The sequence below is a fragment of the Mixophyes fleayi genome, chromosome 1 (assembly GCF_038048845.1).
Source record: "Mixophyes fleayi isolate aMixFle1 chromosome 1, aMixFle1.hap1, whole genome shotgun sequence".
NCBI lineage: Eukaryota > Metazoa > Chordata > Amphibia > Anura > Limnodynastidae > Mixophyes > Mixophyes fleayi.
The window spans coordinates 9,950,480-9,967,101 of NC_134402.1; the positions used below are offsets into that span (position 1 = coordinate 9,950,480).

General features: G+C 43.4%; 1 protein-coding gene across 1 annotated transcript; it reads right to left on the reverse strand.

The window, feature by feature from the left end:
* Positions 1-240: 240 nt before the first annotated feature.
* Positions 241-9,634, reverse strand: LOC142102612 (uncharacterized). Its single transcript, XM_075187351.1, has 5 exons — positions 9,588-9,634; positions 5,343-5,397; positions 3,556-3,730; positions 3,382-3,460; positions 241-2,439 (listed from the first exon to the last, which is right to left on the reverse strand). The coding sequence occupies exons 4-5, from the start codon at positions 3,413-3,415 to the stop codon at positions 614-616; spliced, it is 1,860 nt and encodes a 619-aa protein (XP_075043452.1). The 5' UTR covers positions 3,416-3,460; positions 3,556-3,730; positions 5,343-5,397; positions 9,588-9,634; the 3' UTR covers positions 241-613.
* Positions 9,635-16,622: the final 6,988 nt, after the last annotated feature.

Sequence of the window (16,622 nt, forward strand, 5' to 3'; positions counted from 1 at the left end):
TGTGTGTGTGTGTGTATGTTAGGGAATTTAGACTGTAAGCTCCAATGGGGCAGGGATTGATGTGAATGAGTTCTCTGTACAGCGCTGCGGAATCAGTGGTGCTATATAAATAAATGGTGATGATGATGATGAATGTTATTTGTAGTTCAGCTCAATAGACATTTCCCACATTCTGTACAAGAGTAAAATAATATGGTTTATCATCTCCATGAGTGTAAGAAGAAATTAAAAAAGGGTAAATATTGTTTATTCATATTCTTTTATTAGAATATACATGAAGATGAAATTACACATAAAGAAATCTAATACATGTATATCGGTAATTGTTAAGGGTTCATAAGGTTTCTCCCATGATTGTTTTGCTAAATGATAAAATAGATTGCCATGAATTGTAACAATGTACATGTACATTTTAATTACAAATACAAAATTAAGGTCTAAATTGCTTGCAATGATGAAAATAATTCCTCAGTATATTGCTGAGGGGCTCCTCTGCCCAGCTGGAACCCTATTACATAATATCTGTGAACATTATTAGCAGTTCTTTTTTAAAGGCAACTTCAGTTTTAAATTTACCATTTCTAATAAGTTAAATAGCAAACATACAATAATTTTAGCTGTGGCATTTTATATGTTTAGATAGACCACTTTCAGAACAACAATTTGTTTTTTCTCCTGTATGAATTCTCTGATGTTTAGTAAGTACCGCTTTACGTCTAAACCCTTTTCCACATTCAGAGCAAGAATATGGTCTCTCTCCTGTATGAGTTCTACGATGTCTAACAAGATGTGAATTATGTCTAAAACACTTCCCACATTCAGAGCATGAATATGGTCTTTCTCCTGTATGACATCTCTTATGTACAACAAGTTCTGAATTAGTCACAAAAGATTTTGCACATTCAGAGCAAGAATATGGTCTATCACCTGTATGAAGTCTCTGATGTCTAACAAGGTGTGAAATACGTTTAAAACATTTCCCACATTCAGAGCAAGAATATGGATTCTCTCCTGTGTGAATTCTCTGATGTACTACAAGTTGTGAACGACTTTTAAAACAGTTCCCACATTCAGAGCAAGAATATGGTCTCTCTTGTGTGTGGGTTTTCTGATGTCTCACAAGTACTAATTTGCATGTAAAACACTTCCCACATTCAGAGCAACAATATGGTTTCTCTCCTGTGTGAATTCTCTGATGGACTACAAGTTGTGAGCGACTTTTAAAACACTTCTCACATTCAGAGCATGAATATGGGAATATTCCTGTATGAATCAACTGATGTACAATAAGTAGTGAATTACATATAAAGCTTTTCCCACATTCAGAGCAAGAATAGGGTTTCTCTCCTGTGTGAGATCTCTGATGTTTATAAAGCTGAGGTCTCATTTTAAAACATTTCCCACATTCAGAGCAAGAATAGGGTTTCTCTCCTGTGTGGATTCTCTGATGTCTAACAAGATTTACCTTAAGTGTGAAACCTTTCCCACATTCAGAGCATGAAAATGGTCGCTCTTCTGTATGAATTCTCTGATGTACAACAAGATCTGAATTACACCTAAAACCTTTCCCACACTCTGCACATGAGTATGGGTATATTCCTGTGTGAATTCTCTGATGTCTAACAAGATTTGATTTAAGTGTAAACCCTTTTCCACATTCAGTGCATGAAAATGGCCTCTCTCCTGTATGAATTCTCATATGTGCAACAAGGTGTGAATCAGTTTGAAAACATTTCCTGCATTCAGAGCAAGAATATGGTTTCTCTACTGTATGACTTCTATGATGATTAAGTAAAAGTGACTTTTTGATAAAACATTTCCCGCATTCTGAGCAGGACCAAGATTTATTTGCAATGTGATTGCTGTTTCCCATAATCTGGTGTTTAACTGAGTGTAACCTGTTATAAATACATTTATCAGTGGAAGAAGATCCTGATTCCTCCTCAATATGAGTAGATCTATATTTGGTATGAACTAAAGATGTATAAATGTTGGCATCTGTGAGGGTTCCACCCTCAGATGAGACTGATTCCTCCTTAATATGAGTAGATGTATATTGTGTATGATCTGTGGATGTATATATGTTGGTGTCTGTGAGGTTTCCTCCATCACATGAGACGGATTCCTCCTTAATATAACTAGAAGTATACTGTGTATGATCTGTAGGTGTATAAATGTTAGCGTCTGTGAGGGTTCCTTCCTCAGATGAGAGTGATTCTTCTTTAATATGAGTAGATGTATGTTGTGTATGATCTGTTGATGTATAAATGTTGGTGTCTGTGAGGTTTCCTCCATCACATGAGACTGATTCCTCCTTAATATGAGTAGATGTATACTGTGAACAATCTGTGGGTGTATAAATGTCGGTGGCTGTGAGGCTTCCTCCACCACACAAGACCGATTCCTCCTTAATAAGAGCAGATGGATCTTTAGATCGTTCTGTTGGGGAAAATGTATGTAATATTTACAATATGTTACGTTATCCTTACCAGTAATCACATCATATAACAGTATCAATCAAGCTATCGATAAGTTTCATAATTAGGAATTATAATTTTAAATGCAAATGCCAGAAAACCCCCAATTAAGGACTTTCCTGGCATTTTCAGTAAAGCTGAAATAGCCCAAAATATGATTGCAAGAAATGGTGCCCCCACAGCATTCAGTGCCCTTCCACACGCTGCATTCACACTATAGCATGTTCTTGTCCCACCTCTACTCTTACACAGAAACCAGATTTGTTTCTCCACTATGGGACTAAAACATTCACTTCTTCTTTAATCATAAGGGCATTTGGTGAGATTCCCAAAAAAATCGAAAGGCTTCCCAAAACATGCTTCAGTGCCCCCTAGTATCTTATACCACTAAAATTATAGGTTGTGATGAAACACTAAGGGAAAATGCTTCTACTATGACAGAGATGGTGAGTGGCAGCAGAGGGGTTTGAAACCGCCTTTGAAAATGGTGCGGAAGGGTTCCTAATACTGAGGGGGGACCCTGTTTGGTACCATTAGCTACCTATAGCTAAGTCTATTACTACATAGGCACCACCTCTCCAATTACATTGTATAGAACACTCCCTCTTCTCTGACACCCTGGGTGCCTGTTCCTTACATTCTTCCATGATTAAAAAAAACCCACAAAATTATTCTGCTCTTTACTGTAGTTTTATTCGGGTGGTGGAGAAAAAAACCACAGGAATAATAATCAGCAAATTTCCAAAATTATAAATACTGAAAACTGGAAATGCTATTTATTATAACATTATACTGAACTCTCATCTGTTGTATATATCTGATGTATTATACACCTTTAACAATGTATGTGTACACAGTGATGGTGTCTCTTATACACACAGGACTGGATTAAGCCTCCTCTTACCCAGTGATGTGAGTGGCTGGTGATTCTCCATCATTACGTCCTTGTACAGACCCTTGTGTCCTTCCAAATACTTCCCCTCCTGCATGGAGAAATAGACAGTGACATCATCACGCATTATAGGACCCTGACACATCCCCTGCTGTTACTGTACAATGTCCTGTTCCTAACAGTCACCTCTCCAGGCAGCAGCTGAAAGATCTTGTTGGTGACTTTCAGGATCTTCTGGCTATTGTAACCCTCATATATCAGTAAGTGTGGTGGAGGCACAGAGTTGGAGCTTTGGGTCCTGCTCAATCCTTCTGCTAGACGTGTCACACTCACCAGATGTCTTCTTCACTACTATGTAACCCTGTGTGTTGAAAGACATTATTATACCTATGTAAAAACTGGACTGACCGTCCTATACCAGTGCCTAAAGCCCAGATGGTAATGAACAGGGGCACAGTGGCACAATGTTTAGTATCGCTGACTCACAGGCCTAGGGGCATGGATTCGCTTCCAACCAGAGCTCTATCTGTGTGGAGCTTGTATGTTTTTCTGACAAAAACTGAACTTAGTGTGCGGTGAAGGATTTAGACTGTAGCAGTGTTCTCCCCAGAAAATGTGGCCAACCATGTGGCATTAAGAAGTATACGGGTGGGGCAGTTGTAATACTTTGCAATAATATTGGAAATTGTTGGAGGTTTTTGCCCACACCTATCTGGACTGGTCCGAGTGGTGGTCAGTGGTCTAACACACACTGCTGGCTGTAGTGCTCACATAGTACCTGCTCTAATAGGGGAAACAATGGTTTATTATATTATAATAGGACTCTGTTGAGCTCCAAGAGTCGGATGGCAAGTAAAAACAGCCGAGTGGAACACCTGGGAAATAGGTGCTGGGGAGAACACTGTGTAGGCTCCAATGGGACAGGAACTAATGTGAATGATTAAATTCTCTCTGTACAGTGCTGAGTATTACAATGACAATATATAAACAATAAAAAAAGAATAAGGGATGTCACTGTTTTGCAAAAAAACATGATACAAAATAAACATATCATCATCATCACCATCACCATTTATTTATATAGCGCCACCGATTCCGCATTCACATCAGTGCCTGCCCCATTGGAGCTTACAGTCTAAATTCCCTAACATGCACACACAGACAGACAGACAGACAGACAGACTAGGGTCAATTTTGATAGCAGACTACGGTCAATTTTAATAGTAGCCAATTAACCTACGAGTATGTTTTTTGGAGTGTGGGAGGAAACCGGAGCACCCGGAGGAAACCCACGCAAACACAGGGAGAACATACAAACTCCACACAGATAAGGCCATGGTTGGAAATTGAACATATAAAGGATTCACAAAGTACAGAAGAAAGAACTAATTCCTTTTACACAATAACGGAGTATAATTGAAACGCTTGAGTAAATAGGTAAGCCTATAATCAGTTTTTGAAGCTTTGTAGAGCAGTGGCCTCGTTGGTGCATCGAGCACTAGAGTAGGAACCGCACAGTTAAAAGCTTCAGCCCCAAATGAGGTCTGGGAGATTCTAGGTACTGTCAGTATCCCTCATATGCGGAAAGAAGTGAGCGAATGGGAGTATAGGAAAACAGAAGCTGCTTCAATTAACCAGGTCCGGAAGTCCTATCTCTAAAAAAGAATGAATGAAATAGAAAAATCTCAGAGATGGGCTATGACAGTGGTACATGGACTACATAACAAAACACAACAGGAAAGACTTGTTGAGGTAAACAAGTACAGCTGAGCAGAGAACAGGGACAGAGGTGATCGAATAGAAAATCATCCCCCCCCCCCCATCCCCTCTGGGGGTTTCCCTGTCATCCGGGCCCTCCCTCTCGGGCTCAGCCGTATGCAGGACCTTCCCCTCTCCCCTCCCCCGCCCCTCTAGCTGTGCTTTGAGCTCACCGAGTTACTGTGCTTATTGTTTACTGTACTGTGCTGTCTCACCTTGTATTGTAACTTGGTTTGTCCCTGTACGGCGCTACAGACACCTAGTGGCGCCCTATAAATAAAAATTAATAATTAATTAATAATTCATTTCAGGAAGGCAGTATTTTGACAAAAAGAAGGAAACACATTAAAATTGGAGACAGGCTGATTGGTTCCCTGTATCATAAACAGTCTGCTGGGATCTCTTTTACTCATCTTAAAGCAGCAATCCCCTTAAAGAATGTTTTGTTTTTTTAACAAAAATCATTTTGGCAGGCTGCAAGAAAAATCTTGGTAATTAGCCTTTTTCCATTGATTGTTTCTTCAGGTTAGTATTTATGATTTAGAATACTTTAGCGTTTGCACACTGTCATGTGACCAACCATGACAACCACAGTCACATGGCACATAAAGCTGAGAGGCTTTGAAATAATCCTTTGTGCTCAATCTGCTCTGTGCACTGAAAAATACCTCTCCCTATTTTCTTCCCTCTGCCATCACATGACATGCTGAGAGCTGCAAGTCTGTGTGAGACAGGCAACCATACTTGTCTGCCCTCCAGACAGATTTTAAAAATTAGATAATGATTTCCAAGTGGCCAGCTAAGAAAAATGCTGCATGCTTAAAAGGTAGTTAACTTGTTGTATAAAGAAAGAGGGTTTATGTGGGACAGTTTCTATAGCTATTACTATATTATATTACTGATAATTCATATATACTGTATATTATCTTATTAATTATGTTTCAATAAACAGACAACCATCTCCAATATAATATAATCCCCTAGATCAGCGGTTCCCAAAGTGTGCGCCGCAGCACCCCTGTCACAGGGGTGCCGCGGTGAAGCCAGAGTAAATACAAAAAAAACAAAAACTTACCAATCTGTGCGGCGCCAGGACCCAGCATCCTCCTCTCTCACGCAGCTTGTCACTGAGTATTGACATTCAGTGACAAGCTGCATCCCGGCGCCACGCGGATTGGTAAGTTTTTGTTTTGTTTGTTTTATCTCTGGCTGGCCGCGGCAGAGGAGGGGGACAGTGTGACAGAGGGCAGAGGAGGGGGACAGCCAGAGATAAAACAAACAAAACAAAAACTTACCAATCCGCGTGGCACCGGGATGCAGCGTGACAGAGGGCAGAGGAGGGGGGCAGCGTGACAGAGGGCAGAGGAGGGGGACAGCGTGACAGAGGGCAGAGGAAGGGTGCAGCGTGAGAGAGGGCAGAGGGGGCAGCGTGAGAGAGGGCAGAGGGACTGGATGCAGAGGGGGCAGTGTGTCTGGATGCAGAGGGGGCAGAGTGTCTGGATGCAGAGGGGGCAGAGTGTCTGGATGCAGAGGGGGCAGAGTGGATGCAGAGGGGGCTGAGTGTCTGGATGCAGTATTTCTGTCCTGACCTAAATACTTATTACATTTTTTTCGACCCAACTACTTCCAAAAAAGGACTGCTCAGTAATTATTTTGGAGGGGTGCCTTGAAAAAATTATGGAGACTCTAAGGGTGCCGCGAACTGCAAAAGTTTGGGGACCACTGCCCTAAATCATAAACAGTGCGTCTTTGTCATCTAGTGGGTGATTCAGCCCCCCTTCTATATAATATATATGGTATGTATAATATAGCATATCATAAATTGAATGTGCTGGGAGCTCTCTTAATTGTCTTCATATCATCAGATCTGTCTCTTCTAAATAATATTAATAATACTAACAATGCTAATTATAATAACTTCCCCACTAGCCTAGTCTAGTCTAGGAGCTTTCTTCACTAATTAAAGCCCATTCAAAACTACCCTGTCCCTGTAAAAGGCGGGTAATTTACACAATTGAATTGTCTTTTCACATAAGAGTATCTCTCCACTAAAGTTTTACCCAGTTTGTTTATTAGATTACTATGTTTGTCCCCAATTGTAAAGCGCTACGGAATATGTTGGCGCTATATATAATAAATGATGATGATGCCTGTGCAGAAGTGGGAGCAGGTGATGCCTGTAAAATCTCACACACCTGAAGAGTTAATAAAGTGAACTAGAAAAATTATTGTTTTGTTGATTTTCTCAGGTGTTTATTGCCTCAATAAACACAATTTTCATGAATCCCTCAAAAATTTTTTATTGAAACATACTACTGTGCTATGTATCGTATAACAGCCCATAAAAAGAGGTCTAAAATGAAAGCTTGCCCAACTCCCTAGCTCAATCAGGTTAGCCACAAATGCAATTTAAAAAAATTGTAAGGATTAAGGAGGAACAGCCATAGTCACCAGCAAGGGGGCGCTGCCGCAGCTACAGCACCACCCAGAAGAAATAGGCTCCAGGTCAGGAGCCGGGTGGTGGCAGAGACTACTCTCCTACAACTAATGAACAGTTGGCATTGGCAGCAGTCGTGTGTCTAGTGGCAGGTGATACTAGTAGGAGAGATCAGTAACTTGCCGTTACTAACAAAAGAAAACTAAGATACACTGTAATGAGAACAAAAAGACAGGGTGGGAGATTAAGCTCATCCTGTCACAACGTGTTGCTGTGTTGTGTGTGTACCATCTTATACTTCCGGATACACCATCAGTAGGACAAACTAATGTGTAGTCCTTTTAAAGACACTTTTAAGAGCAAAAAAACCCATTCTATCACCTGCTGTAATACTGTGATCTACAGTCTCTTAGTGTTCTCCCCAGAAAATGTTGCCTCCCAGGTGACATTAAGAAGTAGCCGGATGGGGCAGTTTTGGTACTATTATAATAATATTGAAAATTTTGGAGGATACTGCCCACACCTGCCAGGACTGGTCAGACTGGTGGTCAGTGGTCTAACACACTGTTGGCTGTAGTGCTCACATTGTGCCTATTCTAAAAGGAGAAACAATGATTTATTATATTATTATAGGACTCCAAGAGCCGGATGGCAAGTAAAAACTGCCTGGTAGACCACCCGGGAAATAGGTGCTGGGGAGAACCATGTCTCTACTCCATTTCCCAGCTGTCCTATAGTGAACCAAGAGACCTGAGTTAACACTCTACCTACTACCCTGCAGTCCTCATCCAGTACCCAGTAACAGTCACCAGCAAAGAGGTGCTGCAGCAGTTATATTCACCACCCAAGCAGTTCCAGTGATTATTTACCTAAAAATGATGCGCAATTGACACTTGCATTCGGTGAGTGGCTTGTGGCTGAGTGACAGCAGTAAGAGTGGCCACTAACAGCAGGTTATTGACGGATCCCAAACACAAATTGGTAAAACCACAGATAAACTGACAGGGTGGCAGAGTAAGCCCACTCTGGTAAGTTTATAATTGGAGGCAGCAGTGGGATAATCCTTAGCAGCTTTTTCGATTAGTTTGGGAGAGCAGAGTTACTCGGAAGAGAAATTGCAGCACAGGGATACACACAAGATGTTGAAGGTGGGCCTTGAGATCCTATGTCAATCAATGAGTTTGTACGTACTTTTTGGAAAAGGTACTGATAAGATGGGATAAAGACAAAGGGGATGGGTGGTGAGCACAGGAGAGAGGAGGGGTAGAGAAGGGGTGAAGAAGATGGGAATAAAGAGGGGCAGAGTGTAGAGGGAAGCAAAGAGACAGAAGAAATCATGGAGGGGATGGGTGAAGACGACAGAGGAAGGGCAATAGGAGCAGAGGAGACTGTTGGAGAGGACAGTACTGAATAGGAGAAGTAGGACGGAGAGTATTCATATAAGGGACAGGTAGAGAGTACAGGAGAGAGGAGGGAAGGTAGCTGCAGAGGGGTAAGAGGTGCAGAGAACAGGGGAGAAAGCTGGGGAAGTATAGCGGAGAAAAGGATGGAAAGGACAAGGATCAGAGTGGACAGGAAAGGAGAGGACAGGAGAGCGGAAGAAGGCGCATAGGCAGGGTAAAGAGTACAGGAGAAGTAGGAGCAAAGGGAATTGGTGGAGAGCACAGGTTAGAGGAGGAGAGAAAGGAATAGGTGTAGGGTTAGGGTAGATATGTATAACCCATCTCCTCTATATAATAATCTGAATAAATATATATATATATATATATATATATATATATATATATATATATATATATGTTCATATTCCTATATCACTGTACAGGCTCCTCTCGTCTACATAATAACAATAATACCTCATAATACTGTGTGCTGGGAGATGTCCTATTCCTCATCATATATCACTGTAGAGCCCCCTCTCCTCCATATAATAATAATCCCCCATATCACTGTGTGCTGGGAGACATTTTATTCTTCTTCTTATATCTCCTATATACAGATAATATATCACAGAACACCTTACCTCCGTCCTTTACACCACATAAAACATCCTGTAGTCACTCACCTTCCGTAACGTCACTGGATATTAGCCGGAGACTACATGAAAATGGCCGCCGCTGGTCTACATTAAGTCCTGGAACTGTGTATATTTCAAAGAAAATGGCCGCCGCTCTTTTGTATCGGGTACAGATGCTCTCATAGTAAAGTAAACCTATATTTTCCTCTAGTGTACTCTCGCTGGTTTTTCTGACTATCCGCGGACTAAACCAAGGTGATGACTCGGCGGCCATTTTGGAATGGGGCGCTGGAAGTAAGGCTGAAGTGATATTATTATATCCCCGGCTGTTTAATGGTTGTAACAGAGATTAGATGAGCTGCTGGTTTTTCAACTACATTTACAGTATGTTATACTTTATATATGGTAATATCATATATTATCTCTACATGACTTCGTTGGGACATTATATATTGTATAATATATATCTATTTAACGTATCCTACACACCATATATGTATTTATATGGACTGTATGTTATATGAGCAATGTGCCTATTATATGTTAAACTATACTATATTTTTGGTATATATGATATATTATGTGTACATTAGTATACCATGTCTTACACACCATATATGTATAGTATAAGTACTGTGTTATATGTGTCCACACCCACATTGTGATGTAGCCACGCCCCCTGACCAGAGGCCGCCTGCCCAAATGTTGGGAGTTATGTGACATATATTTATACATATATATTATATCTTATACACCATATATCTATATTATATGTACTGTGTTATATGTTATACTGTACTATACATGCTATATATCATATGTTATGCTTACATTACTTTATATGTTATATTGACAATATAAAAGGTTATGATTTAACATATCCGATTAAGGCTTGTTACGCCGTATTCACGCTATCTAACATGAAAAAAACCCTCTAAAACTCTCACATTTAAGCTCCAAAAATAAATTAAATTATGACAATTAAGGCAGAAGCCTTAATGAACGTGTTCTTGTGCAATACAGACATGGTATCATCATCATCACCATTTATTTATATAGCGCCACTGATTCCACAGCGCTGTACACAGAACTCGCTCACATTAGTCCCTGCACCATTGGAGCTTACAATCTAAATCCCTTAACACACACACACACAGACCGAGAGAGACTAAGGTCAATTTAATAGCAGCCAATTAACCTACCAGCATGTTTTTGGAATGTGGGAGGAAACCGGAGCACCCGGAGGAAACCCACACAAACACGGGGAGAACATACAAACTCCACAGGCCGTGGTCGAAAATTTAACTCATAACCCCAGTGCTGTAAGGCCACACCTCTCCCCACCGTCATTGTCATTGTTGGCTATTACTTTATTTAACTCACTTATCTCATTTCCTCTTGTCTACCTTCTGACTCCCCCTGTCCATTGTCATTGTTGGCTATTACTTTATTTAACTCACTTATCTCAATTCCTCTTGTCTACCTTCTGACTCCCCCTGTCCTCCTCTCCCGCCCCTCTGCTTCAGACGATTGTTCGGTCCCCTCTACTTCTTCCACTCCTCCCCCACCCCTCCCTCACCTCACCATGCCTCCCTGTTCACTTGCCATACCCATACTCTCACCTCGCCCAACTTCACGCTCCTGTCACCGCACTCCCCCGCGCACCGCTAACCTTGCCAACCTTATCCCCATCTCCCCTCTCCCCTCCCTCCCTTTCTCCTGTGCCCTCTGGAATGCTAGATCCGTCCGCAACAAACTCCCCTCTATCCATTACCTCTTCTTATCTAACTCTCTTAACCTTCTTGCCATACCTACCGAAACCTGGCTCACTGATTCCGACACTGCCTCCCCTGCCGCTCTCTCCTATGGCGGCCTCTCCTTCACCCACTCCGCCAGACCTGGAGACCGCCCAGGCGGTGGAGTGGGCATTCTCCTATCCTCCACCTGTACTTTCAGACTCATTCCTCCTGAACCCTCCCTCTCCTTCTCCTCTTTTGAAGTCCACTCTATCCGTCTCTTCTACCCCATCCATCTCCGCGTCTCTGTCATATACCGTCCCCCTGGGCCCTCCTCCCTTTTCCTTGACAACTTTGCTGCCTGGCTCCCACACCACCTCTCCTCTGACATCCCCTCCATTATCCTTGGTGACTTCAATATCCCTATTGACAACCCCACCGACCCTGCTTCCGTCAAACTCCTTGCCCTTTCTTCCTCCCTTGGCCTCTCCCAATGGACTTCCTCTTCTACCCACTGCCTTGGTCACTCCCTTGACCTTGTCTTCTCCCACCGTTGCAGTCTGTCCGACTTCTCTATCTCCCCCTTTCCACTCTCGGACCACCATCTCCTCTCATTCTCTCTCTCCTCTACTCCTGCACCCCTCCCCCAACCCAAATCTACCCGGTCCAGGCGCGATCTCGACACCCTTGATCCTGCTATTCTATCCTCGTCTCTCGAAACTCTCCTCTCTCCCCTTTCCACCCTGTCCTGCCCTAATCAGGCGGCCTCCCTCTATAACCAAACCCTCTCCTCCGCCCTTGATGCGGTTGCCCCTGCCCAGCCCATCCACCTTCGCTGCTCCAATCCCCAACCCTGGCACTCCAAACTTACCCGTTTCCTCCAAAAATGCTCTCGTACTGCCAAACGCCACTGGAGAAAATCTCGCTCCCTGGCTGATTTCCTCCACTTCGAGTTTATCCTCTCCTCCTACAGCTCTGCCCTCTCGCTCGCTAAACAATCCTTCTTTAAATCCCTGATCTCCTCCCAGTCCTCCAACCCCTGCCGCCTCTTCGCTACCTTTAACACTCTCCTGTCTCTCCCACCTCCCCCCCTCCCTTCCTCCTTATCTGCCACTGACTTCACCTCCTTTTTCTCCTCTAAAATCGCGGCCATCAGACTTGAAATCTCCTCCTCCACCCACTCTTCCGCCACCCCCCCTCTCTGCCATCTCCTCCTGGATGTCCTCTAGATTTCTTAAACTCAATCTCCTCTGACCTCTCCATCACTGTTGACAACTCATCTATCTCCCCTGTTCCCCAACTCCGCTGCCTAGGTGTCATCCTCGACTCCTCTCTCTCCTTTGCCCCTCACATTCACTCTCTCGCCAAATCCTGCCGTTTCCAGCTTCGCAACATTGCCCGCATTCGGCCCTTCCTCTCCCAGGATGCCACCAAATCTCTTGTCCACTCTCTGATTATCTCCCGCTTGGACTACTGCAACATTCTCCTTATCGGCCTCCCCCTCTCTCATCTCGCTCCCCTTAGATCTGTACTTAACGCCGCTGCTAGGCTTATTTTCCTCTCTCGCCGTTCCACCTCTGTATCCCCACTCTACCAAGCCCTTCACTGGCTCCCCTTCCCCTACAGAATCCTTTTCAAGCTCCTCACTCTGACTTACAAGGCCCTCGCCAACTCCACTGCTCCCTACATCTCTAACCTTATCTCTATTCACACTCCCTCCCGCTCACTGCGATCGTCCAACGATCGTCGCCTCTCTTCCCCTCTGATTACCTCCTCTCACGCACGTATCCAAGACTTCTCCCGCGCCGCTCCCCTCCATTGGAACAAGCTCCCCCGCTCCATCAGAACTTCCTCTAATCTGTCCTCTTTCAAACGAACATTAAAAACGCACCTTTTCCTTAAAGCCTTCCAGTCTCATGCCTAAACTCCCACCGGTCGGCTACCTCTCTTTCTCATCCCTTCTTCCCTTCTCCCCCTTCCTCGACTCTGTCTCCGTTTCTCCCGTCTCTCCGTCTCATCCATGTGTCTGTCTGTCTTCCCCTCCCTTTAGATTGTTCGCTCCTTTGAGCAGGGCTCTCCTACCTTCTGTTTCCATCACTTTTAACTGCGCTCTCCAGCTACTCAGCTCACCTCCTCTCAGTCCCTCTGCCCCTGTCTCCTCTCGCTTCTCTCCGCTCCCCTCAGTGACTCTCAACCTGTCATCCGTGCCCACCCTCTTGGGCCATAGTTACCTGCCTGTACTCACTTTTCCCCTCCCTCCCTCTCTTTCATGCTGTGCCTGAGCCCCCAGAGTTATAGTGATTACTGTTACTTGTACTGTGCTGTTTCACCTTGTACTGTGCCATTATTTGTCCTTGTACGGCGCTACGGATACTTTGTGGCGCCCTATAAATAAAAATTAATAATAATAATAATAATAATAATAAGGCATAAGTGCTATCCACTTAACCACCATGCTTGCCCTATGGTATGCCATCACATCCTGTGGTTAGCTGCAGATTCAGCACTATCATGTAGTGAGATTGCTGTCACTCACAAAATGGTGGAGCTGCTAATTCACAGATTTGTGTGTTCACTGGTGTAGACACATGCAGTCTATGTAACTGTAGGTCTGAGCAGCTATGTAGCAGAAAAGATAGTCCCAGTATCTAAACAACCCTGTGGGGTAATACAGAGTTAATTAATATGTATTTTTGCTAGCGCACTACTGGTCTCAGCAAGCCATGACAAACCTACACTTTTTGGTGCTTACAGAGTGCTGCTGGTGCCTACAGAACTATAAGTGCTAGCATACCAATGGCTTCACCAGCATAGTGTAAAACAAATCAGTCAAATAAACACGCACACTGCGAGCAAAGTACTTTATTAAAAATAAAAGCACACCCTTGTTCACCACTTTTATTCTCACCTGAATACTTGGGGGAGGGGAGCTTCCTTCTTCAAGATTTTAAATCCTTTAGGAAACGATAATAAAATAATCTAGGATGCCAATGACATGCTCTTTGAGGAGCAGAGATGTTAATGACAGGCTCTGAGTCTGTTGCACTAATCAATAGAGAGCGGCTTCACTCTGATTGGTCAGAGTGTGGAAAAGCTGCTCTGTATTTGTTAGTAGTGGTGAGGTCCCACATGGTCTAACCAATCCAGGGCAGCTTTCCCAGGCACTGAGCATTCAGAACCATTTTCCACTTTATTAAGTGATCCAAAAGAAAGAGTGGTGCTCCTGTAATAAAGAAAAGTTGGGGAGCGTCAGGGCAAACTGCGTGGAAAGAGAGGCAACCTGGAGGATCGCCTCTGAATTCCCGGTCAAACAAACCAACTGTTGCTGGTGGAAAATCTGTTTTGGCAACTGGCCGCAGGTGTTTTGCGTGTGATGAAGTGGGGCACATCAGTTTAAATTGCCCCAAAAAGAAGTAAACAACACCTTCGGTGAGGAGCCCGGCAGGGAAGCCAGTGCCGACTGACCTGTGTGGACACCCCAAGAATGCCACAGAGACAATCTGCAAGCGGTTAAAGTAGGACACCAAGTCATATTCGGGTTTCTGGCGTAGACCTGACTCTTGTACACCCAGCACTAGTGGGCCCAGAGGAATTTATTACTGGGAGACTATTGATGTGCGAGGAGTGGGGAGCTTACACTCCGTAGTACCCCTAGCCAGAGTATACCTAGATTGGGGATCTGGCAGATTAGTTTGAGACATTGGTGTACTAGACAATCTGCCTGCCATGGTACTGAACTGGATGTAAGCTCTCATTAGCAGGACCCTCTCTCCTTGTGTGCTCCTTCTACTGTTCCTTCACCCTCTGTACCTCTTGGACTTCTTCGCTAGCCCTGTTTTCCTGTCTTCTTAAGCTTTGGCCTTCTTCTCGCTGATTTCTACCTTCCCTTTCACTATTTGTCCCAGTTATAATCTGATTTGCCTTACCCTGTCACCTGTGTTTGTATACATTTTTGTATCATGTTGTGTCTTGGTTCTGTTTTCTGTATATGTAATGTACGGCGCTGCGGACCCTTTGTGGCGCCTTATAAGTCAAAGATAATAATAATAATAATGCATGTCGTCTATATAAATGAAAGTGAAGTAATTTCTGATGCATTGGTGCAAACTAACCCTAATTTTCCTCAGGTGGACCCTGCTGACCAGCATAACATGAGTGCAAAAAATATGTAATGAAATTTCATGTGCAGCTGAGAATACTCATGCAGATTTACAGGTACCTGTGATGCAGGGGGAGGGGTTATGTGCCAATGTGTCTGAATGTAATGTTCCTGCTGGAGAGAATAACGCTTTAAATACACTGGATTGTGAATTTGATCAGCGCAAAATGTTTGCGATTGTGCCTAAATGTGATACCATGTCTACTAATGTAGGTAGTCAGGCCAATTTACATGTGCCCAGCTTTGAAGGTGTCCCAAAGTGTGAAAATGTATCCAATGTCTTAACCCGGACCCGGAGAGCAGCACAGAGGACCTGTACATTAACCCATGCAAGTGTGGAGAGAAGCCCACTAGGAACTAATCCCCGCCACTCCGTCCCTCCCTGTAGAAACTGCAGCCTCAAACAGTGTCTTGAGAGAGGAAATTGTTGAGAAGACTATTTCTGTGAGAGAGGTGGGAGTGTCAATGAACTTAGAAGATTAATGTCCCAATATGTTCCCGCAAATGTCCCTGCTATATCTAATTCTGTTGAACGGTGTGACTCTTCTCAGGTTGTATATGACAATGTTCAATCGTGCAATGATATCACTCTGTGTAAAGAACTTAAAATGCTCTGTGATAATGTGATAGAGATATGTGAGATGAGAAGCAGATAGGTGTCCGTGTTAACTCTTGCAATTATGTGGATTTATGCAAAGATCCTGATGTAATCGTTGATAATTTGGAAACCCTTAATAATAGTGTGATGGTGTTAATGCCACACGTGTTACTGTGGTAAGATCTAAACATGTTTTTCCACTGACATTTTGTCATGAGCTAGAGACAGGTGACAATGCAAATGTGTTACTTGGGACTGATTTAGGTAGGAGGCTATCTCAGTATGTCTCCACTGATGATGTTGTGGAGTCAGCTGAGAGTACCTGCAGTGTGTAATGATCTTATTGCCAACCACGCTAATGTGTTAGAATCTGCTGAGAGTACCCATGGTTGTTACCAGGTACCAGGATATAATAGGGAAAATGTAGGTTCAATTGTACGTGAAATGTATTAGCTAAGTGTCAGTGTTCACATGCCAGCAAGCAGTGCAGGTCCTCAGAATTAACCCCTGGGGGGGGGGGGGCTGATGGAAGGTAACACTGACAATGA

What these genes read in the sequence shown, in the direction of transcription:
- LOC142102612 (XM_075187351.1), bottom strand. Translation starts at nt 3,415, where the DNA reads ATGATGGAGAATCACCAGCCACTCACATCACTGG. An exon ending in CCAGCCACTCACATCACTGG is followed by an intron (nt 2,440 to 3,381) that starts GTAAGAGGAGGC and finishes TTTCCCCAACAG; the next exon opens with AACGATCTAAAGATCCATCT.